This window comes from Podarcis filfolensis (assembly GCF_964270895.1).
Source record: "Podarcis filfolensis genome assembly, chromosome: 5".
In the NCBI taxonomy this organism is placed as follows: Eukaryota; Metazoa; Chordata; class Lepidosauria; order Squamata; family Lacertidae; genus Podarcis; species Podarcis filfolensis.
Window position 1 is genome coordinate 39,802,425 of NC_139608.1, and position 25,120 is coordinate 39,827,544.

The 25,120-nt window shown below is 40.2% G+C and overlaps 1 protein-coding gene across 2 annotated transcripts in view; it reads left to right on the plus strand.

Annotated features, from left to right (window-relative positions):
* UGGT1 (UDP-glucose glycoprotein glucosyltransferase 1) overlaps window positions 1-24,622 on the plus strand; it is a 42,591-nt gene extending 17,969 nt beyond the window's left edge. Inside the window, exons 19-41 of one of the 2 annotated variants that reach the window (XM_083615195.1) lie at window positions 199-319; window positions 1,457-1,555; window positions 4,740-4,763; window positions 5,264-5,358; window positions 5,848-6,054; window positions 6,205-6,336; window positions 8,358-8,488; window positions 8,992-9,087; window positions 9,413-9,515; window positions 10,028-10,107; window positions 11,213-11,402; window positions 11,947-12,105; window positions 12,447-12,532; window positions 12,900-12,984; window positions 13,927-14,015; window positions 14,576-14,680; window positions 15,174-15,258; window positions 15,903-16,085; window positions 16,643-16,803; window positions 17,252-17,366; window positions 18,330-18,446; window positions 19,214-19,382; window positions 19,748-24,622. In XM_083615195.1, the coding sequence (XP_083471321.1) occupies window positions 199-319; window positions 1,457-1,555; window positions 4,740-4,763; window positions 5,264-5,358; window positions 5,848-6,054; window positions 6,205-6,336; window positions 8,358-8,488; window positions 8,992-9,087; window positions 9,413-9,515; window positions 10,028-10,107; window positions 11,213-11,402; window positions 11,947-12,105; window positions 12,447-12,532; window positions 12,900-12,984; window positions 13,927-14,015; window positions 14,576-14,680; window positions 15,174-15,258; window positions 15,903-16,085; window positions 16,643-16,803; window positions 17,252-17,366; window positions 18,330-18,446; window positions 19,214-19,382; window positions 19,748-19,773 (2,658 nt within the window). In that variant the 3' untranslated portion in view covers window positions 19,774-24,622. The remainder of the gene's footprint in view (window positions 1-198; window positions 320-1,456; window positions 1,556-4,739; window positions 4,764-5,263; window positions 5,359-5,847; window positions 6,055-6,204; window positions 6,337-8,357; window positions 8,489-8,991; window positions 9,088-9,412; window positions 9,516-10,027; window positions 10,108-11,212; window positions 11,403-11,946; window positions 12,106-12,446; window positions 12,533-12,899; window positions 12,985-13,926; window positions 14,016-14,575; window positions 14,681-15,173; window positions 15,259-15,902; window positions 16,086-16,642; window positions 16,804-17,251; window positions 17,367-18,329; window positions 18,447-19,213; window positions 19,383-19,747) is intronic. The other variant, XM_083615196.1, reaches the window with a different exon arrangement.
* Window positions 24,623-25,120: the final 498 nt, after the last annotated feature.

Sequence of the window (25,120 nt, forward strand, 5' to 3'; positions counted from 1 at the left end):
CATCTTGCAAAATATTGAGATGCTACTGTGTCTTTAAATGACCTCTTTGAAGGGGAGGTTCTGAGAGAACAAGGAATAAAACTAAAATTTTAAAAAATGATTTGACTTCTCAATATTATTCTGATTTTCAGACCAGTTCCAAAACATGCTTTTTGTTTGTTTGAGGGTATTAGATCTGATTTTTTCTTTCTTTTTCAGGGTGAATTATCAAATGATCAAGATGTGGTTGAATATATCATGAACCAGCCTAATGTTGTGCCAAGAATCAACTCACGGATCTTGATGTCTGACAGAGAGTACCTAGATTTAACCGCAACTAGTAAGGCACACTTGCTGTTGAATCCATACAAAATTCTAATAACAACAACAATAACTTGTTAGTGGACAATAAGATCTGATTTGGACACTAGTTTGTACTCCCCCCATTTCTGGCATGGCCACAAGCTGTTCAGAAATACCCACTTCCATGTTAAACTAAGTGTGCAGTTTGTTGTTTTGTCCAAACTTGGACAAACTGCAGTTAGTTTAGACTGTGGTTGGTCAAGACAAATAAAAAATACAATTATTCTAATCTTAAAACAGAAGCAAATAAATGTTTCCAGTCTCCTCCTCATGGATGTGGCAGAGTAGGAGGGGAGACGCAGGAATTCACTAGCTGAAGCCTCCTGCAGACAACACTGTATTCAAGCATTCTATTTAAATAATAATAATAACAAACAAACAAACAAACAAACAAACAAACAATTTATTTATTTATTTATTTATACATACATACATACATACATACATACATACATACATACCCCACACATTTGGCTGGGTTTCCCTAGCCACTCTGGGCAGCTTCCAACAAAGATTAAAGACACACTAAAACATCAGTCATTTAAAAACCTCCCTGAACTGGGCTGCCTTCAGATGTCTTCTAAATGTCAGATAGTTGTTTATCTCTTTGACATCTGATGGGAGGGCGTTCCACAGGGCAGGTGCCGCTACTAAGAAGGCCCTCTGCCTGGTTCCCTGTAACTTGGCTTCTCGCGGTGAGGGAACTGCCAGAAGGCCCTTGGTGCTGGATCTCAGTGTCCAGGCAGAATGATGGGGGTGGAGATGCTCCTTCAGGTATACTGGTAAATGTTGTTTAAGAGTTTGTAAGTTTTCAGGCATTTTGTATTGGAGAAATACAAGGGCTCCGTACTTTTATTGGGTGGTTTTCTGCCCTTTCTCACTCCTAGCCCCTGTTCCTTGACCTTGCAGCTGTTCTTGCCTATGCTTTATCATTCTTAGCCTTTGCTCATCTCTGTCCTTGTCCAAATTCTATGATGAATTATTTAGGAACATGCCCTGTAGGAACATTTTATTGGGAATTTGCTACCAAAGAGGGTAATTTTCTTTTTAAAATAAAATTAATAGAATTTGATTTAAAGTGGTGATTGTTGATGAGTTAATATTTTTCTTGCAGATAATTTCTTTGTGGATGATTATGCTAGATTTACATTCATGGATTCCAAGCACAAGACAGCTGCTATAGCCAACAGCATGACCTACATGACCAAGAAAGGTACAATTATGGGAGTCCTGTCTCTTTCCCTTTTGTAGTCTGCACATGAATGTTTATTCTGCTACTTCATTAGCCAGGGTTCCTTTTGCATTGTGAATCATAGCAAGGCATTTTAAAAATGTTTCTAATGATGCCATGTTGTAATCTCACTTTGCCCTCCAGTTTGATCCTTAAATGTATACCCAGTTTTATCTGATCAAGTTCTTCGGTTGTTCATAAAGGCTCCATAGATTTAGCATGTCATTATGGCTTTGCCATAATCTGAAGAACCAGGTACTGTAGAAGAAAACAGTACAGGTTGGTTCATAATGTTAAAAAGTATTTGCATGGCATTTCTTTGGCCTGTCTAGCTTCCAGGCAGCATCATATTTTCTGTTGTCTTAATTGATTTCCTCTGCTAGGCTTGGTCTGTACTTGAAGCAGGGCAAGAGGTTCTTGCTCAGCCTGCTCCCTGATATGCTAGTTTATTACTCACAGAGCGTATTTTCTACCACCTTGCAGAGCAGCCTTCTGTGCTGTCTGGGGCTAATGGAAATTATCATTTAAAACAGGCATGGCCAAACTTGGTCCTCTAGATGTTTTGGGACTACAACTCCCATCATCCCTAGCTAACAGGACCAGTAGTCAGGGATGATGGGAACTGTAGTCCCAAAACATCTGGAGGGCCAAGTTTGGCCATGCCTGATCTAAAACATCTGGAGCGCACCAGGTTGCAAAGACTTTCAGAGTCTCCTTTTCTCTTGCATTTGCTGTGTAGACCCAACAGTAGTCAAATGCTAGTCTTGTTTATTGTGAAATGTTAGCTTGGAACTTCACCATTTAATTTCACTTAGTTTATTAATGTATATGGATATATGAGCAATATGTTTCCTTATAGAAAATGGAAGTGTTAATTGCTTTTGAAAATAGCCCAATAGCAGCCAATGGTAGTTGGTAATTGCTGGGCTTAGAATAGTATTGCAGCTGTTGCCAAGACATTTTAAAACACACCCACCCACCCTAAAATCACTAATTCTTCACTTCGTTACCACATTTCTTATTTATTGCTTAACAATAAAAGACTACAAGTTGACTGAATATATGCCAAAGGAGCAAATAAGCTTAGGAGAAAAATGGGATGAAATATAGTGCTATTGCAATTCTGCATATATGTGTAAGTTATTACTTTGGGCTTTTATAGCCATTATGGGCTTTTTTTGGTTTGGATTTTCATATAAAATTGTCAAATCAAGGCTTTATTCTGATTTATTATGCCTTTGCAAACCGTGCACAGCTTAGGTAATGAGTCTGGGAGAGAGGGGGGAGTCACATGCTCCCATCCTTAGCCCCTCTCTTCTGTCTCTCTGCTAAGGCCTATGTTGGCACCAACTTTAGCTACAGATAATACGAACCAGAGATTGCTATTGACTGCGATTGAAGCCAATCTCAACAACCTGGTTAATATAAATCCTGAAAAAATTTCTCCTTGTTGTCCACAACCCTGGTGAAGTTGCAAGTAAGAGATGAAGAATTAGAGGAAGCATAAATATGTCAAATTCTGTGTTGGATTGTGTCTGTGGGCTTCAGCAATTCTTCTGAAGAAACAGACTTCCTTGCTTCATTCTAGTGATGTACCACAAATATAGAACATGCTCCCTGTTTGATTTTGAACAGCACATGAAAACATTCTTGATCCTCTCTGGCTTTTGATGTAGGAGTATCTAATGTGTTTGTTTTGTAGTGTGTGTGTGTGTGGTTTTATTTAGTTCTCTTCTATAAGTCACTTTGAATATAACAGCTAAGGAAGGGCACTTGAGACATTCTACAAAAGCTTAGTTTGGGGATTTTGTTTTGGTAGATTTATCAATGATTGACCAAGTCTTCTTGCCTGTCTAGGCTTTTAACACCAGCAACTTAAAAAAGGGGTAAACTAAACATTTTATCCATCATTAAGGAACCCGCTCATTAAGACTCATTACTAGAGGTGCCCTTGGCCTCATCTTACAGTGGTTTTTTGAATTGTTTCGGATATTGAGCTCCAACTATCTAGATGAAAACCTTGGAATAGTCTGACCAGCAAGCTGCAGTCTAGAACCTTGTCCTACTTGGCAGGTTCTAATCTCCTCCTGTGGTGAAAATGTGGTTTTGGGTCCCCTTACACAGCCACAGTTAGGCAACAGCTAAAGCCTCCCTGGGACCTTTAGAGTCTAAAGTTTAGATCCTGGCAATTATGGGCAAGTTTAATGTGTATTGTCTAGGTATGGTGATAAGAGCAGATAGTAGCTGGGCAGCTAGCTCTAGGTTCGATTAAATGAGACAACCTGACTTCAGGCCTTGGTTTGTTACAGAAAATGTTCTTGTCACACTAGTGGATCATCTTTGTTGCACGGTAGCATGGGGCACTGTGCACCTGTTCATTTTCCAGTACCCCTCAATGACTGGTGGGATTGGAAATGCAGGACACACAACTTTTACAGTCCCACTTAGCCTGTTGGGTAGTTCTCAGAAGGGAGTGCTGGGGAGCGCTTATGGGAGTTACCCTTTGGGATGGGATAGGGTTCTATTCTGTCACCCATGCTTTTTGATAACTACATAAAATCAGTGTGAGAAATGTGGTAGAGATTTTGACTTCAGTATCTTCAGTATACAGTATGCATCTTGCACAGGGGTTATAGAGCGTATATGCAAAAACGTGTATAGTCAAACCATCCCCATGAAACTGCCCCTGCGCAAGCAATCTTACCTTCTAGAGCAGGGGTAGGCAACCTAAGGCCCGGGGGCCAGTTGTGGCCCAACTGCCTTCTCAATAAGCCCTGTTATTGATAATTAACACCTGCCATCATGATTCACTCCTTGTGAACATACAGCTAAAGACTAGAGCTGTCTTTGAAAACTGGAGGTATTTGGAAAATCATGTGTCATATAGGATCTTGTCAGGTGTATCAACTAGGCTTCAGTGTGAAGAGGACAAGGCATGACAGATCCATTTCATTTGGAAGGGGTGCATGACTTCTGAAAATTAGAGAAATACTAGAGATGTTGTGGTTTCCTATTGCTGGAAATGAATTAATTCATAGTTGCCTCTGACATTAGTCACTGTTTACAAGGGTCATGCATACCCTGCTGTGGCTGTTGGGTACTTGCAAGGTCTATTCTGTAAACTAATTATATCTTTTCCCACTCTTTCCTGTTTTACTTCTGTCAGGCATGTCCTCCAAGGAAATTTATGGTAATGAGCTTGAGTGCATTTCTTTCCTTTTTTGCATTACTAATTTAAATACATTAAATCATGCTCAGAGCCCTTAGTTATTGACCTTAGAATCTGTAGGGAATGAAAAATAGATGCATGTTTTAAAATATTTCCAGAAATATAATTTGAGTCCACATTAAAAAGTTTTGTTTATTTGCTAACAGGAAAACTTAAGTTGCTTAAATATTCTTTGATAAAAAGAATAAAAATCTTAAATGAATAGCTAAGTAAACCCCAGATAATAAACAGAATTATGCATGTGCCTTATTTTGTGTACCTTAAAAGATAAACTTAATTTTAACAGAGATATATACACATGCTGTTACCCTTGATAAATACTAATACCATTGGGATCTTTTTGTATCTTGCCTGAATGACTTTTCGAAACACTGCATGTGCCCAGGTTGAAATGGAAATGTGCATTATGATATTATCAGCTTCAATTTTCTTTCTTGAATGCGTTGTTGTTCCTTTTACAGATGATTCTTTTGTTAGACCAGTGACTTTCTGGATTGTGGGAGACTTTGACAAGCCATCTGGAAGGCAGCTTTTGTATGATGCTATCAAACACCAGGTATGTAACGGCCTTTGTTGAAGAAGGGAAGGAAGGGAAGCAGTATTGTCAGTATACTTGGGGAACTGAGCTACACCACCTGATTGTTTTTTGTGCCTTTGAGGGACAGGTATGACTAATCGCTAGGCTCTCTGTGTTTAAAGGAAGAGCAACCAATTGTTCTTTCATACCATCATGCCTTGCTGCACCCTAAGATCTGAGTACTGGAGAGGAGCAAGCCATAATCCTTGGCTTAGCTCTATGTTTCAGCCAGGATTTACTTTGTTTTCTCGTAGCAAAGAAAAATAGATAAACTGAGAACAAACTTTTGTTTATCGTGCTTTGTTTGCACAAACCCTCGGTCAACTATAGTGCTAAGCCCAGGGATGATGGTTTGTTTCTACCCAGCACAAGCAGGAAGCAGGCACAATCAGCTTTCCTCTACATTTAAACACTGGCCTTCGGTGCTTGTACAAACTGTGTTCTAATGCACATTTTGTTTTTATGCAGAAATCCAGTAACCACGTCCGGATTGGCGTGATCAGCAACCCCAGTGAAGACCCAACCAGCAACAACACAATCATTGCTAGGGCTATATGGGCAGCCTTACAGACGCAAACATCTAACAATGCCAAGAACTTCATCACAAAATTAGCCAAGGAAGAGAATGCAAAGATGCTGGAGGCTGGAGCTGATATTACGGAATTTGCTGTTGGAGTAAGTATAAGCTGGCTTTTGTACACTAGTAAAACACTACTAGGTTGTACACTAGTAAAATGGAGCAGCAGTACCCATTTCTTTTTTTAATTTACAGCTTTCCTGTCTTGTCTCTGAACTTACTTTTACTCAGGGTCTCTTTTCTTTCAGGGTATGGATATTGATATTTTCAAGGAAGCCTTTGACTCTCCTAAAGTGGATTTTGTTCTTTCACATACCATGTACTCCAGGGATGTTCTTAAACTGAAAAAAGGGCAGAGGGCAGTGATCAGCAATGGCAGGGTAAGCTGGATTCCCTCCCCCCCCCCCACAAAGAGAGCTGTTTCACTTCCAGGAAACTGTTTCAACATGCTTAGCCTGCCTAATTCTCCACACTTGAGGGAGTTGAGAATTTTAACTTTGCATATTAGTCAATAAAAATAATGGGAGCCAGTCTTTTGATCTGACATGTGTTTGAAAATTAGTTGGAGCTGAAAATTACCAGTACATGATAGGTCTTTGTTTAGGGTGGCATTAATAGCTGGGTTCACTTTACTTTCATTGAGCTACTCCCCATATATTTTTTTAAGTCCTGTAATGGAAGGCCCCCAAAAGGTTGAATGTTATATTACATAGAAGTATATGATTTCATACTTTGGGAAATGAACAGAGTTTTCCATATATTTGAGTAATGTATCTTGGAGCCTGGAATTTTATTGTTTACACCTGTTTATCCTAATAAGCCCCAAACCCTTTTGTATGTGTGTGAAATCCACCTTGAATAATTAACAGTAGCATTCAGCTTCTCAGAATGAAACACTTTCCCACAGCAGTCCTCTGGGAATGCATACCTAATGGATCTAATTAATCCATTGGTTTTGGAATTCGGTTTTTCTTAACTGATTGGCAGTGAAATGGTTTTGCTCATACGAGTTTGCGTGAATTTTTTGAAAATTTGCTTCCTTGCCATATTTATATAATACTTTTCAGTCTATCAAAGCCCCCAGGGCTTCTGACAATATCTGTACTTAAAAAAAAAAAAAACTTTTGCAAAAAACAACAACCAACCAGACAATAAATAACAATGCATTATCTGGGCCCACAAACCCTCTGAAAAGGCAACATTTCCAGTAGGTTTTGAAATTCTGAAAAGACAGAAGTGTCATGTGTTCCAAGTTCTGGATAGGGTTGCCTTTCCCTGGAAGGAGCAGGTTCATAACTTGGGGATATTCCTGGATCCAACATGGACACTTGAGACCCTGGTGGTCTTGAGGGCTATGAGTGCCTACTTCCAGCTGCGACCATTTGCCGGCTATGGCCACTCTTGACAGAGATGACTTGGCCATGGTACTCTATGCTCTAGTAACTTCCAGTTCGGATTGGAATGCAGTTTTTGTGGGGCTACTATCCTTGAAGACTATTTGGAAATATCAACAGGCAGGTTCACAATAAAGCAACCAAATTACTGGACGAGGTTGCTTTTAGAACTCATGTAACTGCTGTTTTAAAACAGCTGCACTGGCTGCCAGTTAGTTTCTGGGCCCAATTTAAGGTGCTCATGCTAGTGTTTAAAACCTTAAATGACTTAGGCCCCAAATGTTTGAGAAACCACCTCATTTCCTGTGGACTCTCTTGGTACCTCTACCCCCTCAGACATTTGGCAGGGAGTAAGACAAAGATGGCCTGGGAGAGGGCGTTCTCTGTGACAGCCCTAAGTTGTAGAATTCCTTCCCCACAGAGGTGTGTCTTGTCACCCTTGCTGTACAGCTTTCGGCAAATGCTCATCTCTTTGGCCTTCAACACTTGAGATGTGTGTTTTCAGCATCCATTCTATCCCTGTGACTATAATTTGTTTTAAGCCATTTTAATACTGAATTTTAAATTATTGTAACCCATCCCAGACCTGCTGGTGAAGGATGTGTAATAAATTTAATAATAGCAGCAGCAGCAGCAGCAGTAGAAGAAGAAAAACACAAATATACTTCTCGCAGGAGCGCATTACAGAGCCTTTGAGGCAGCGCCAAAATGACCCTGTCTTGTGTATCCACTTCACTTTCATGAAGTAAAAGCAAGACCTCAGATGTTGACCTGATTGGGAAGGTTCATATGGTAGGAAGCAATTGACACAGTTGCTAGTGCAACGATGGACAATGTGAACTTTCAAAGTAGTGAATATTTAACTGGTTAAATTCTGAACAGTAATATGAGTTGGATTACTGTGTGCATCACAGGGCGTGAGTACTTATGGTCCCGCCACAGTTTTCTTCACTTTCCTTGACTGTCTTACTGCTCTAATGCAACCTAATTTTCCATTTTATCTTTAGATCATTGGGCCATTGGAAGATGGTGAGCTTTTTAACCAGGATGACTTTCACTTGCTGGAGAATATTATTTTAAAGACTTCTGGGCAGAAAATAAAATCTCACGTTCAGGAGCTAGGAGTGGAGGAAGATCTGTAAGTAAAAATGAGCCAATGACAAACAGTTTGAAAATTGGGGATTCCATTTGTTCATTTGGTTTCTATAAGTAGGAACAGAGTAGATGAGGGAGATTCTTTTATTTTTGTACTAGTACAAAATACCAGTTTTTAGGTTCCAAGTAAGTTTTCATACATAATGGGTTGGATTCTATGAACCGAGGACAGGCTTCCTCTTGCAGAACAAGGCCTTTCTGCCTTTCCCCTCCCAAGCCGTACTTGAAGACTGGGAAACCTTCAGTTGGGGTTTGTAGCATTGGAGGGGGGGAGGGTTATATTCACAGAAGTAGGCTACTCTTGTGCAAGTACAAAGGCAGGGTCATTCTATCTGTGCATGACACTGCTGGATCCAAACTAGTTACTATTTTATCTTTTGCTAAAGCATCTAGTGTGTCTTTGGCTTCCATATTAAAAATATCACTTGATTAGGCCATTTTAGCATGGAAAGCAAATATTTGAGCAGATGGAATTTGTCTCTGTAGTGCAAGTGATCTTGTAATGAAGGTGGATGCTCTTCTGTCTGCTCAGCCAAAAGGAGAGGCAAGAATTGAATACCACTTCTTTGAGGACCGATACAGGTAAATATATGGATATAGATATTCTGCTTTTATGTATATGGGTTATGTAAATTGCTTTATAATCTTCAAAAAGCTTCACATTAACTTGGGGTTTTTTTATTTGCTAGAATTAGAGAATGCTAATTCATCATTTGGGATGTAAGACTAAATAGGAAATTGATTGCTTCTTCCTATGCATTGACAATTCAATCTCTGTTTATAGAAGGCATTGATGAATATATTATGCACTTCTTGGTGGGAGTGGGGGTAGGCGTTGCTTATATTTCTCTCATGGGCTAAAACATAACATGCAAATGTCAGTTTGTATTTTTTTCTTTTTCTTTAGCGCAATTAAATTAAGACCAAAGGAAGGAGAGACGTATTTTGACGTTGTGGCTGTTGTGGACCCTGCTACCAGAGATGCACAAAGACTTGCTCCACTACTAATGGTGTGAATATGTTATTAGTTTGCAGTATAACCAGTAGCTGAAGAATGTTTCATAATATACCAAACATTACCTTTCCTTATCTTGATATAGAAGGTTGTTTTCATCACTCTTGAAAACACATTGCCTTTTGTGTAAAGCTTAATATCCGGAACTTAAGTTGTTTTACATTGGAAAGTAATTATTATCAATATGGAGAAGACTAAAACATTTAAGGTGGTTATTTAAATAAAATATAACCTGTTTAATGGGAACCTCAGCTCATGATGTAACAAGATTTTCTGTTTCTCCCCTCTAATCTCTTCCTTTTAAAAATCGATCCTTCTAACCTTTCTCTTTCATCCCAGATCGTTTCTAAATAACCTTAGTGTGGCTGCTGCACAGAAAGTTATCTGAGCATTTCAGCTTTAGCTAGCCAATAGAAAGAGACAAATTTGCAGATTTGCAGGGCATTGCAAGAAATGTACACAATTAGCTGTGAATTTAACTTTCTATGTCCCTTGTTTTGTTTTAAGGTATTGAACAAACTAATAAACATGAACCTCAGAGTTTTTATGAATTGCCAGTCCAAACTCTCTGACATGCCTTTGAAAAGGTGAGGAATGGCTAACTTTATAAAATGTAATCAAGCGGGAAGCAAAACTACACTGCTTATTAAAAAATACTGCAAGTTTGCCTCTTGATACTACTGTTAGAAAACTGTAGATTCAAACTGTGTGGGCAGGGCTGTGTGAGTTTCAAGAGAGCTGCATTAGCCTCCACTTCAATTGAAGTGTGATTTCCATATTGGAAGGAATATTGCCTCCACATACAGTGGTGCCTCGCAAGACGAAATTAATTCGTTCTGCGAGTTTTTTTGTCTTGCGAATTTTTCGTCTTGCGAAGCACGGATTCCCTGGGTATTAACGGTTTTAAGAAAAAGGAAACAAACTTGCAAGACGTTTTCGTCTTGTGAAGCAAGCCCATAGGGAAATTCGTCTTGCGAAGCAACTAAAAAACCGAAAAACTCTTTCGTCTTGCGAGTTTTTTGTCTTACGAGGCATTTGTCTTGCGAGGTACCACTGTAAATCTTGTTTTGTGATCTTAGGCTTCTTTTCAGTGATAAAAGCCATCCTATGTTCTGTCAGCTTTGTAGCAGATCTGCAGAAATTACGAAAATTAATCCTTATTACAATAAAGGTTCATGCAATGGGGGTTGGGACTTTTCTCTTCATGTTGCAGTTTTTTTGTGCATAATGGAATGTCAATCTTCAGGATGGCATTTCAGGAGACTGCTGAAAGAGAGTGAAGTTTCTGACGCATTTCGGTCTTCTACTTTCTGGTGCTTTGGTGTTGTTGCTAACATAGGAATTCAATTCTCTATTTTACGCCCCAGTCATTGTTTTGTTTTTAATAGAAGCACAGAAAGGCGAAGAAAGGAATGAGTAATATGAGAGGCGCATAGTTTTTAAAAATGCTTGGCTTGAGTTTTGTTAGGAAAAGGAAAAGCTGAGGCACATCTTCAAGCACCAGAATCTAGAAGGTTGTTTGCTTGTGGGGTTCCAGCAGTATGCTTTTTCAAAGCCGTGTATTTTAAATGCTAGGCATGCAGAGGCTATCAAGGTTACAGATTTGAAAGGCATAACATAAAGACAACTGACTGTGACACCTGCAGGATTTGAGATTAAAACATTCTGATACTTGTCATTTTTAAATTTTAGTTTTTATCGCTACGTTTTGGAGCCAGAAATAACTTTCAGTGCAGAGAAACTCTTCGTTCCTGGCCCAGTAGCCAAATTCTTGGATATGCCCCAGTCCCCCTTGTTTACTTTGAATCTAAACACGCCTGAGAGCTGGATGGTGGAGTCAGTAAGGACACCATATGATCTTGACAACATTTATTTAGCGGAGGTAAGTCCAGTCAATGTGTGTGTCCCAATCTGAAGAGGAGGGTTCATTTCAGAATTTATACTACTACTACTAGTAATTATAATAAATAAAAATATTTATACCCCATGCATCTGGCTGGGTTGCAAACAAAACCATTTAATCAACTTTAGCCTTAATTTCAGGTTAAAACTGCTCTGATTAACTGGTGCGGCTAAATTTGGAGAGCAAACTGCACAAACACACTCCTCCCTTTGCCAAATGTTGTTTGTTTGTTTGTTTCAGGGCAGACCACTGTGCCTTGCCTGATAGCAGCAAGAACCACAAGCAACTGAAGCCAGTTGTGCTCAGTTGAAATCAGTGCAGATCATTTTCTTGCATGAGGTTTCCCCACCATGCATATGGGAGTTCTTATTAATAAGCCATTTTGCTGCTGTTGTATTACTTTTAAGACAGGGGTGGGGGCTCTGGGGACCTCCAGGTGCTCTTGGACTTTATCTGCCACCAGCCTCAGCTTTTACCTTGTTATGTTTTTTGACTGCTTAAAAATGTGTTTTCTTTTTCCCAGGTGGAGAGTGTTGTGGCAGCCGAGTATGAGTTAGAGCACCTCCTTTTGGAAGGGCACTGCTACGATATCACGACAGGGCAGCCCCCGCGAGGGCTCCAGTTCACACTGGGAACATCAACAAACCCCGTGGTTGTCGACACCATTGTTATGGCCAATTTAGTAAGTGACTTATCTTCCTTGCTGAATTAAAGTGGAAAACCTGTTGAAACAGATCTGAGTGCTCCGATTGGCCACTCAAGTGACTTATGCTTTTAATATGGGAAAGAGGCAAGTCTAAATTTTCTGGTGTTGGAAGTGCCTAATTCCTAAGGTCTAACTTGAACGCAGAGTTAACAGAGCATTCTGATTGTGCGTTGGCCATCATATTCTTGAGAGCTTGTTTGCTGTGTAACCACTGCTAATTAAGGGAAGCATTTTATTCTCTCTCATCTTGATGTGATGCTCAATACTAAGCAAGTTGTCTATCACGGGTATTTGTCTTTTCTCTTTCCCCTTCACAGGGCTACTTCCAGCTGAAAGCCAATCCTGGTTCCTGGTTTCTGAGACTTAGAAAGGGAAGGTCTGATGATATCTACAGAATTTACAGGTGAGGTGGTAAAAAGCATTACTCTTGGGTTTGTATGTTTTTAGTTAAAATCCATTTGGGCTAGTATGGTCTTTCAGCATGGCATTGGTTGTGTTGAGCAGGGTTTTTTCCTCTCTTACTTGGCAATACACATGGGTTCTCTTCACCTCCCTAAGTTAACAAATTAGGAATTGCGTGAAATGTGTTTATGTTTTTAGTTTATGTTTCTTTCTGAAATACTTGGGAGGCGTACTGTGAAGGAAAAGCATTGTTTGATATAGGTCCATGATGAAAAGTAGAAAAGAATTAGCAGAACTAGTAACAAAGCAGCACTCCTTCTCCAGTGATTATTGAGCTAATTTAATTTAATTATTCTGATCAATTTTAGCCACGATGGTACAGATTCTCCACCAGATGCCAGTGATGTTGTTGTTGTTATCAACAACTTCAAGAGCAAAATTATTAAAGTGAAGGTGAGTTTGAAAAAGACACAATAAAAGTAGTAATTACAGCAACATTTGTTTAAATGCACACACTCACCGCATATTTATAAAAAAAAATGACAATGTTTGCCCTCCTATAGAGGGCTTTCTGGACAAAACAGAGTTTCGGGTAAGTTAGGAGATGGGACAACATCTGAATAATCATCCAGAATGCAACACCTCTTCCTAGAATTTATACTTCCCAGCTTATTAGAAGAGCAAAAGGAAGCTCCATTTGGCTCCTTATTTGTCTGTTAGGTAGGAGCATCTGCCCTACAAATGCTCTGCCAACTCACAGAATGGGATGCTGATGTGGAGAAGGGGTCATTGGAAACCAACCTTTCACACACGCCATGAACAGGAGGGGGTAGGGAAAGATGCAAACAGAAGGGTGGCCTATATGTACAGAACTACACACTGCAGGTCCTAGAATATATTTAATAACCTTTTGTGTTTGAATATAGTTGCCAAACCTGCATTTCTGAGTTTACTTGTATACATCAAGGATGGGGAGACTGTGGCCCTCCAGGTGATGGCTTCCAACTCCCTTCAGCCCGAGCTGATCAGGGATGAAAGGCTCTGCAGTCCTGGAGGTCACAGGTTCCCCACCCCTGACATATATTAAAGAGGAAGTGCACCCACCTTTTCTTCTAGTATTTCTCACCATGTGAGGTAATCTGGAAGTGATATTGTAGGAGATGCAGGTTACTCGAATTGAATGTTTCACCTTTCCTTCAAGCCAAAGAGCTAGCTGGAATTTCACTTTGAGATTTCTTAGCCAAGCATTCCTCCCTGCCCCTCAAGGTGTCATTGTCTACAATTTACTTGGTAGTTCTAATTGGGGGGAAAACACAAAATGTATCAAGCCAGATGGTGTTTCAAAAGAAGCTTTTAGTAAGAAGCTTAAGCTAAATCACTGTTCTTTCTTCTCAGGTTCAGAAGAAATTGGATATGCTGAATGAAGATTTGCTAAGTGATGGAACAAACGAAAACGAATCTGGATTTTGGGAATCTCTTAAATGGTGAGCATGGCGGTCTTCATTCACTGCCTTTCAAGTTTGCTAACCTGAAAGATTCCTTGATCCTTGTAGCTGCTACAGAATACATATAATCCTGATGTGTCTCGTTATAATTAAATACCACATCACTAAATTTAGAGTACTTTTTAATTTTTTGATTAAGAATGACTTGATGCCATCCTTTCATAGGAGTAGGTATTGCTTTGCCACTAAATCAAATGTGAATAAATTTGAGAAGAGTTGTAATGCTGTCTGCAGAATTGTTGTTTTTTCAGCGAGTGTGATTAACGTTTGGTGGCAGGAGCTTCCATTGGAAAGTTCTATGAAATCAGTGCATTTGTTTTTGAATGGAATGTTTCACATTCAAAAGAGGCTGGATTTTCTGTCTTTAGGTTTCCCATCTTGAGGTTATGATAATATGAAGCACCCCAGGCAGACAGGCAATGCCTGCTACAGTCCCAACAAGTGTTGGTTAGGTGGAGAATATAGAGTGGAAGTGTAAACCTGGCTGTCTTATGTGACGTTGCAGTATAAACATTGCTCTCCCCCCCCTCCTTTTTAAGGGGCTTCACGGGCGGACAGAAGAAAGAAGAGGTGAAGCAGGAAAAGGATGATGTGATCAACATATTTTCTGTGGCTTCAGGGCATCTATATGAGAGATTTCTCCGGTTAGTCTAGAATCAGTAGTGCATGACTCAAATTGGAAAGCATATTACTACTACTTGTAAACCACAGTTTGAGAGACTCTGTATATAACCTTTATAGGCTACATTTCTGCATTGCAGGGGGTTGGAGTAGATGACCCTTCGGGTCTCTTCCAACTCTATGGTTCTGTGTACCTGGAATATAAGACCATATATGTAAAAACCTTGTGGGTCCCCCCCCCCCGCCCCGTATGAATATAGCCATAATGCAGCACCAAAAAAAAACCATAACTTGCCTTATGGTATGTATTATTAAGATACAATTGGTCAAAGTATGCTGATATAGCAAGGGTCATATAATATTGATCTTCTCGTGGTGCCATCAGTAATTTCATGAATACAAATTGCCTGAAGGAGCGAGATGTGAGAGCAGGACACTGTACGCTGCTAATTTGGGTTAGTTCTAGATTTATTTATTTATTTTTAAATCACCTTTGCCTGTCTATTGCCTTAACAGGATAATGATGCTATCTGTGCTGAAACACACACAAACTCCAGTGAAGTTCTGGTTCCTGAAGAACTATTTGTCACCTACGTTTAAGGTTTGTTGTAAGAACTTGCTCTATATTTTCTTTGTTGGAAGCCCAAAGCTTCCCAGCCCCTCTCCCTCTACTATGTCTCTTTCTGTGTATCTTCAGCTACTTGCATGTGCACCTTTATCATTGAGAGTTTAGTGGTAGTAATTTTATTTATTAAATTTCTTAAGTTATTTTCTCAAAAACAAGACCCGAGCCAACTTAGAAAGCATTTAAAATATACAAGAGACAATAGATGCTTGTTGTCATGTTTATATCCTGCTCTTCCTCCCAAAACAGCCCAGGGAGGAATAAATATCTGGTTCCTTTAAGGTTTTTATTGGGTTTTGTTTTTGTGTTGCTATAAGCATAAAGTACAGTGGACACTCGGGTTGTGAACGTGATCTGTTCGGGATGCATGTTCGCAACCTGCAGCGTCCGCAACCCGCAGCGGTGCGTCTGCGCATGCTGGGGTTGCAATGCAGCGCTTATGCACAAAGCGCGATTGCCGAAACCTGGAAGTAACCCATTCCAGTACTTCCGGGTTTTGGCGGTCCGCAACCCCCCAAAAAAACGCAACCTGAAGTGTCTGTAACCCGAGGTATGACTGTACTTTAAATATCATTTTGTATCAGAAACTGTTGGTACCACAAAGCATTATTTTGTTCCAGGAATTCATCCCATATATGGCTGAAAAATACAATTTCCAGTATGAACTAGTCCAGTACAAATGGCCACGATGGCTTCACCAGCAAACAGAGAAGCAGCGCATCATCTGGGGTTACAAAATTCTTTTTCTGGATGTGCTGTTCCCCCTTGCTGTTGATAAATTCCTGTTTGTAGATGCTGACCAGGTAAGTGGTCTTCAAGCTTCAAAAATTACCAGGTCAGTGCCGTACATCTTTGCTGGCACGTGCGAGAGGGTACTCTCAGAAAAGTGCAGTAAAATGGAGAAATTAGCAACCAGGGAATAAACGCTCTGGGAGGCAAAACACAGCAAGTCTTGTGCCTTCAGCAGATGTTAGGCCTATCCCATATCTCTACTAACACCTGCTTGTGGCTGATTGCTCTTTCTCTCCACCCAGAGCCCATGTTAGGATGGTGGAAGGAGGCTGTACAGTTCCCAGGAGGAGGGAAGGAAGAGTTCATTGCCATCTTGGGTCATGTTCAGTCAGAGAAACAGAGGGCAGATCCTGATATGGTAAAGCGGGTCTGGAGTGGTTCCCATCTATGGCAGTGGCCTTGGTAGTGGAGATGAGAGTGAAGTTGAGAAGCCAGGACTGTCATATGTATCTCACCTGTCAATCTTGATGGGCCTTTAGTTAATAACTCTCATAACTTTTGGAGGTTGTAGTCCCACATTCTCAACAGAACTGAAACTGAAAGTGGTGTATGAACGACTTTTCTTTAGATTGTGCGTACAGACCTCAAGGAGCTAAGAGATTTCAACTTGGACGGGGCCCCTTACGGTTACACACCATTCTGTGAAAGCCGCAGAGAGATGGACGGATACAGATTCTGGAAGTCAGGATACTGGGCAAGTCACTTGGCAGGAAGAAAATACCACATCAGGTGATAGACGTTTGTTGTTCCTGATACTGTGCTGCTGTTTGCTTCTGCTTTTTTTTATAGTACTACTTGAAAGCGCTGCATCATCCAATTGTTGCTGTCTAGTGATGATGAAATTGTGTTGAAAACATGTGTTTTTGTGTAGGATTTGTGCCTCTTGTATTGCAAGTTCCATCACAAAATGAAGAGTGTCCATTGGATATTTTAGACAATAGTAGTCTCTTTCCTTTTATAGACACAAAATCTTCATTGTTATAGGTTAATTTATCACAAGACATATGGGTTTACCTTTGACAAATGCAAATAGATTAATGTGATGCATTCTGTTTTTTAGAACATTCATCCAATTTGCCTGCTTGTGATATATTCATTTTGAGAATCTTATCTGTGCATTTTGCATTTTACCTCTTAAGGTAGCAGTCAGTGAAACAGTTGCTCTCTTTGTTCTTAGTGCTCTCTATGTTGTGGATTTGAAGAAGTTCCGGAAGATAGCTGCTGGGGATCGGCTTAGAGGACAATATCAAGGCCTGAGCCAGGATCCCAACAGTCTCTCCAACCTTGATCAGGTACTTGTTATGCTTTCATTACAGTTTTGTGTTTTTTAAAATAATTTTTAACAACTTAATTTTTAAAGCATCTGCAGAATTCTATCTTTTGGAAAGCTGCAGGGTCAGCACATAGGTACCGTGTTCTTCGCTCTATAAGACGCACCAGACCACAAGACGCACCTAGTTTTTGAGGAGGAAAACAAGAAAAATAATATTCTGAATCTCAGAAGCCAGAACAGCAAGAGGGATCGCTGCGCAGTGAAAGCAGCGATCCCTCTTGCTGTTCTGGCTTCTGGGATATCTGTGCAGCCTGCATTCGCTCCATAAGACGCACACAGATTTCCCCTTACTTTTTAGGAGGGAAAAAGTGAGTCTTATAGAGCAAAAAATACAGTAATTAAGATGGGTGCTTGATGGCGGGAGGACATATATTGAGGTTGGTATGGAGGCAAAATAGGACACATAAAGCACTAGTGGCAGGTGAATGGCCAAGTGGAACTCAATAACCATAAACTGAAGGGACCTTCTGTGGCATGTGGGCTCTAGGACGTGACAACCAAGTGTATCAGTTGTGGGACAGGAGGAAACGTGGTCACTTAGATGGAACTAGAGCTCTTTGCTTTTAAAAGCCAATAATTTATGGTTTGATAGTTGCCAGGCTTGAAAAAGAAAAACAGCTAGATACTGTGGGCTTACAAATTCTCATTCTGTCCAACGTCTTCATGTTGTTATAACTGTAATCCATCATTCTTGTCTCTTCTTCATGAATCTTTTATGGTCTGAAAACCACATGGGGTGATCTCAGCTAGATTTGTGTTCCAGCGTATAATTTTTTTTGGTCATGTTTTTGCTGTTAAAGTTTGGAGGGCTGTTTGTTTGTGTTCATGCTTGCTTTTCCAGGATTTCTTGTGCCTGCACTATTCTTAGTTTTCATATGATTACTGGGTTAAAAGAACTGCAATTTTGTTTTCCTTCCAACAGGACTTGCCAAACAACATGATCCATCAGGTGCCCATTAAATCACTCCCGCAAGAGTGGCTTTGGTGTGAAACGTGGTGCGATGATGCTTCGAAGAAAAGAGCAAAAACCATTGATCTGGTAAGACTCCTTTGTACACAACAAAGCAGGAAGGGGCACGTGCCACATTTCAGTAAGATTTCAATGTGTTTAAATTCTGTAATTTTATCACAGCAGTAAGGATACTTTCTCTAGCTTTCCTGCTTTCATACTTTTTCAAAGAAAAACTTCATCAGTTAAATAAGGGGGGTGTTGTGTTCAGATTTTGCATTCCCAGGAGGTAATTTAATCTCCAAAGACTGGCCTGGGGACCAAAAGCATCAATTGTGACCTCTTAGTAAAGTTGTTGCCTTCAGGCAGTGAGTGCTTCACAATTGTGGACCATATGCAACCTGGCATAGCAATGCATATATATGAAACTATGTTCAGGGATCTCAGACCCATCCCCTAAATTTTGTGGAATTCTACAGTGTTTAAATTGGAAAAACTGCAACCGTTGTTAGTGGCCTGGTTCGCATATCACATTAGACCATATTTAAATACAAGCTGTGGTTTAATTTAGTAACAAAGGTTTGTTTGGAAAGAAACAAACCACAAGCTCAAGCACAGACTCTGACTTGCTTCCCAGCATGCCAGGTATTCCTATTAAACCATAGTTTGCTTTAACTATGGTTTTAACGTGGCATGTGAATCAGACCAACAGTGAAATTAAAATAGAATGAGCAGCATAGTTTTGCTGTCCAATCATATTCAGGGTTTGCGCAATCATATTCAGGGTTTGTTTGTTTTTCCCTGTATGTATGAAAGGCCACAGATTTATTGGCAATGACTTATGTGTTGTGTTGCAGTGCAATAACCCAATGACCAAAGAGCCAAAGCTGCAGGCGGCGATGAGAATCGTCCCTGAGTGGCAGGACTACGATCAAGAAATTAAGCAGCTTTTTAGGCGTTTCCACAAAGAAAAAGAATCGGGAACGCTTTTTGAGACAAATGAAACTAAACCACAAAGTCGAGAAGGTAATTGGTTTCCCTCAAACTGCTTTTAAAATGCAGCTGTTACCTGTACACTGAGGTCAGGTGTGCCTGCTGATGGAGTTGTCTGCCTGTTTCCTAAGACACAAAAGCTCAAATTGGACAATTTTAAGGCATAAATGTAGAAAATATACTATAGTGCGCCATTTAAGCTTCAGTCTGTGATAACTGACTATGCAGGTTTTATTGTGCCAAAGGTGAGGCATCTGCACTAGAAGAAATGGTAGTCAGTCCCTCAGTTATTTTGACCTTTGGAAAATCAGTATATTAAATGCTTTTTAAAAAGTGGTTCTAAAGTCATGGTTATGTAACTTTCATACATATTCCTCCTCTCCACTTCTCTTCCACAGAAATGGCAGCGCATATGGAATTATGATCTATGGTGACCCACCATGTGAGACTATTTCATAGACAATTTTTCTATCAAATGCTAGTTTTTTTCTAGTATGTTTGCAAGACTGCTAAGAAAAACTGAAGGGGAGGGTGACAAGCTGTATTACACATGATTCAAATTTGATTTTGGCTGATGGAATAGAATGTGGATGATTGGGATTAGCGGAACTATCTTTCTTTACGCCTGCAAGAGATGGAGGAGCCCACAGAGGAATATAGAATTTTGGAAATGATTGATGTATGCTGAAAAGCAGCAAGTCTCTTCATCTATTTTTTGGCTACTGCACCACTGGACATCGAGATTCTGGGACACCTCTGCCTTTCTCAGGAACCCAGAGGAGAAAGGTACTACTCTGAGAGGGTAAAACCTTGAGAATACACAGGCACTTCCCTCCTTTGTGGATTGAGGTAGGGCCAACTCTTTCAGGTTTGAACAGGGCTTGTTATCATGCCTTGAATCGAATTACACAGGTATAGATGTCAAACGGATTCAGGTTTTTTTTAAAAAAGAAAATTACACCTTCAGTTCTGGAAGAACTACAGTTCCTTCTATTTAAAATGCATTGTGAATAACTCATTCGTTGTAAGGCAAAACTTCAAAGCAACCCACCCAACTTCAAGAAATATACATTACAAATGAATGCATATTTTAATGAAGCAAACTGTGTGTGGCATCTAATACTTTTTCCATTGCAGACCTAAGAGGGTTGTTATTGATGACTGCAAAATTAGTAGGGCATTAAGACTTCTGTGAATTTGTGGCTCTCATGAATGTACTTTTGTTTATGCAAAACTGTGGAAGCTTTTTGATTTTGTAAGTTTCATAAGTTTATTTTCCCTCAAACACAAGAGTGATTTCAGGTCAATAAAGCCTTAGAGTTCCTATATCTTACACTCTAATCCTCCTCTCGTGGGCTCCATGCCCTTCCTAATTGCTTCATTTCAGTTTTTCCTTAAATGCTTCTTACTATAAAATGTCAGTCTTCTCTTGCTTTCACACTTTCCAAATTCTGTTCTGGCCAGGTTTCCAGCTGCGGAAAACATTTCCCTCTAGAAAACTGACCTTTGAAGGAGATAACCAACCTTGTACTTTACTAGGTTTTCTATCTCCAATAACACTCCCTCCACTGCCACAATCTCCATTTCATACGAAGTAGGCAAGTCTGGCACAAAACCACCATGTTTGAGATGTACTAAACAGCCGTTTGTGATTGTAAAATCTTGTCAAATCACCACAGAAAGTATCAAACCAGGTCATTCTTTTAACTTTGCTAAGGGCAGAAGCTCCTCTTCCTTGACTGGCCCTGTCTCATAGCAAGGAAGCAGGGTGCTTTTCAGAGTTCTTTCATCTTCTGTCTTCGGATTTTACTTTTTTTCACTTTTTCCCTGAGTACTTGGTATTGTTCCCCCCACTATTTCAGTGCGACCAGATGGTTGGGGAAGGGAAATTATAAAGGGGGTTAAATAAATTTAAGCTCACTAGAGAGCAGCTTCTTCCTTCATCTCCCCCTCTGTCCTGACATCTGGTTCTGCCTTCCCCCTCAGCTGGGGAAGAGAAAATTGGACTGAACACACCAGCTGCTTCCCACCTAGATGGGCAGCAGACAAAAAACATCATGTTGACACTCGACATCCAGCAGCTTCCACACGAGTTCCCTTAGCTTACCTGGGTCCAGATCAGAGCAATCCAGATCCAGGCATGGTGTAGGAAGCACAACATCCTGAAAGTCCACAGGTAGACCTGGTCTCACATCCTTACCCCTGCTGAGGATTCCATGCCTAACAAATAAATTGCTCAGCAATAGCAAGGATCCCATAGATTGAGGCAGATCATATAGCCCTTTCCCTGTTTGATTTGAGCTGGAAAAGAAGAACACTCAGGGGAGATTAAAGGGCATGATGGGCTTTTTCTTTGGCCAGAGTTGTCTGTATCGGTAAGTTTTCTGAAGATAAATGGGGCAAGGAGGGAGATGCCTCCAAAAGGGAACAGGGGCTGTCTCTCCTCTCCTACCTCCCAGAAGCTGCCTAAGACATCTAACACACTTGCCTGCAAAAGGTGAGGGCTGGCCAGAAACACCCAAAGCCAAGTAGGGTAGACAGCCCTCTGGATGCCCAGAATTCATGCTTTTCTTTTGTTTTAACCCATCTCTTTTTTATAATCCAGAGTCCAAAGGACAATCTTTACACAAGTGGGGATATACAGGAGAAGAAATATCCCTAGGGTAAGGCTCCCTAAGTGGTGGGCCACAGCCTTGAGGAACATGGACCCTCTCCAATATCCTCTACGCAAATGTCATGCATGCTGCATGCCCTTTTCTGGGCTGTTTCCAAAAGATTGACCAGTGAGCAGGGCTTCTTTGAGAGAACAGACTTTAATGAGCCTTCACTGACTGGAGAAAGAAGTTCTTCAGGTTCTCCACATTGGGGTGAGGGTGGAGAACTTAAGCAGTAAATATAGAGTGCTTCTCACGTAGCCTGCAAAATGGACCTAAATCTCGCCTTCAGCATAGAGCTGCTTATCTCAGTTTCATGAAGGTCAAAATAGTTTCACCACCACACCAGACACTCTCTACACAACATGGATACTATGTCACCTTGCTGCCAAATGCCTTTCTGATTGATATCAGACCATGCACTTCACAAAGAATGTGGAGCGTAAGTGGCTCAGGCTTAGGTATCCAACTTTCAGTGAAGGTAATTCAGCTGGTACACAAATGACTAGATGTAGTGCTAAATTTATGGAAACACCAGGAGGGCTGATTGTAAAGGAATACATTTACCTTCTGAAATATGGTGTACATGATCCAGTGTGAAGATTTGCAGATGCTCTAGTCAGGGTGATATGCCAAACCCTCTAGTTGTGAGCAATTATTTAATTATAGAAGAAATGTGTAATTTTCTAGCTATTGAATGAGCTAGGGGTGACATGATTTCAACAAGAACAGAATTGAACTGCATTTTCTTGACATATGCGCCACCAATAGAGCATAAAGTATAGCACTTACTGTGCTATTTTAAAGAAAGGCACTTGGAAAGCTATTTATTAAACTTGCTGCAGCTATTGAGACAGCTTTATATGCTTGCTTAGCTTCATAAAGAGGATTTTTTCTAAGTTCAGTGTGAAATGTTTTCCAGTTGTGTATGAAGGTTGTGTTAGCGTTCCAGAAAATCGAAGTAGAAAAATAAGGAAATGGAAAGCAATATTTTTCTAAACTGCCGTTTCTTTAGGATTGGCAGGTTGATTTTCTCCCCCACCCCCTAATTTAATATTCATTTGCCCCCAGTTTGGGTGGTGATCAAGCAACAATGCTCTGTCTTTACACTTGTGGGTTCTGAAGCTCCTTAAGAGATGACAACTCCTCTGTCAGGTTTCACAACTTGAACAAAGGAAAAAGAGAATGAGAGAGGCTATTGATGCAGTTGCCTCTTCCATGTTCTCTGCTTCCTCTGCAGCACGTGGGATCTGTGGCAAACTGAAAGGTAGCAGACATTCATATTTGCTCAGATTCACAGCCACCTCGATGTCCCATTATAAGACTGCAGTTCAACAGAAAGTGTCTCTGTTCACCATCCGTGCATTATGATGCTATATGAAGAGGGCTCTCCCCAAATGAGGGAACTTCCTTCACCTGAAGACTTAGTAGAACACAAAGTTCCAGCCTCTGCCAGTCAGTGCAGAACACAAATATTCAGGCTGACTTATAGATAAAATCTGTTTTATTTTGACATAATTGCACACATTACAGATTTAGATTTAGTTAAGCACTGAGGTTTAAAGTGTTGCCTGAAAAATAACCATATCAGATTTCCTATGAATTAAATGCTTACCTTATCTGTATTTGTTGGCTCCTTATCTAGGTTACTGCATTCTGACAACTGGCTGAAGGGGGAACCTAGGTGCTTAGCTAGTAAAGGATTCTGGGGATATCTGGTGTGCAGGGTGGTGGTGAGGCAAGCTGATAAGGGATCCACATAAGGTCATTGCTTTTCATGCTCAATTTCTATCCCTTAAGTATGGAGGAGAATTTTAGAAACCTGGAGTAGTTATGCCCATCAGGAGGCCCATCAGAGAAAGTGGGTTGGCTCAGGTATTGGAGGGGTGAAAGGGATAACAAAGCTAAGGGACCTAGATGGCTGTATTAAGCAATTTGGTTTACAGTAGTTACACAGCTTATGGTGGTCATGTCCCTGCACAAACCACTGTCTTCTAAAAGGATGGCACTGCTGGGTTACAAGAACATTACTATTTATATTGGCTCATTTATAGGCTTCCCTATCTGTTAGACCTGGAAAAACGGCACTAGTAATAATTAAATCACACTGGTTGAAGAATAATGCTGGCTTACAAAAGCACTATAGAACATTCATTGTACAGAATACTGTAAGCACAAATAGACGGGTCCCTATTTGTACTTTTAATGTCCTTGAGACTTAAATATCAAGCTGGCTTTGCAAACTCTGTTTTGAAGATTGCCTGTGTTGTAGTAATTTCTGCTCTTCTCTTTCCCCTGCCCACCCCAAAGAAATTTCAGCAGTTCCTTTTCTCTCTCCCCCACCCTTTCTTTTTAAAGCATGAAAGTCAGAGATGGAAGTAATTGTTAGCTAGCTGTTGGGCTTAAAATGGGAATGAGCAAAGGGTTTTTTTTGCGGCATTTATGTACCTTTTTCTCTTTCAGCTGTGTCCCCATTCAATAATAATGTGCTGAGTGAAGCTCCTCATATCTGTTGATGTACAAAATGTTCAGTACCTTCAGAATGTTACCAGGTTATAATTTATCCTCCCAGGTCTGCTAAACACAATAAAGCCATTTTCATTGTTCCTCTTTAACAAATGTTGTTCTGATTTATTGGGTTCTGATAATGTAATAAGTTTGGGGGTCTGCAGAATTTACAGAATTTAACTATCTGAGAAAGGCTTGCAGTGTGTCAGGGTTTTCTGTTAGCCACTGAAAAGTGGTATGGGGTATTCCAGTAGTTAAAATGTTGTCCTTCTCACTGTATCAAAGGAACTTGGCCATTCAGGTGAGACGTTTTATTTGTTTTTTGTCCTTGCTGTGTCATGGGCTCAGGGTGAATGCATAACTCAGAGATTACTATCTAAATGAATAAATGACTTGACAGAACACACAAGAGCAGGTTTCAAAATATAACCATAAAAGATCAGAGAGAAATATTTTATAATTCACACTTGTACCCAGTTCTTGCAGGGAACTCAAAAGTATCATGGAGTTTCCCATTCAGCGATTATAATAAAATATTCAAGGTGTTGGGTTACCTGTTCATTACATTGCCCAATATTGCATGCTCTATTAATGATTTGTAGCCAGGAT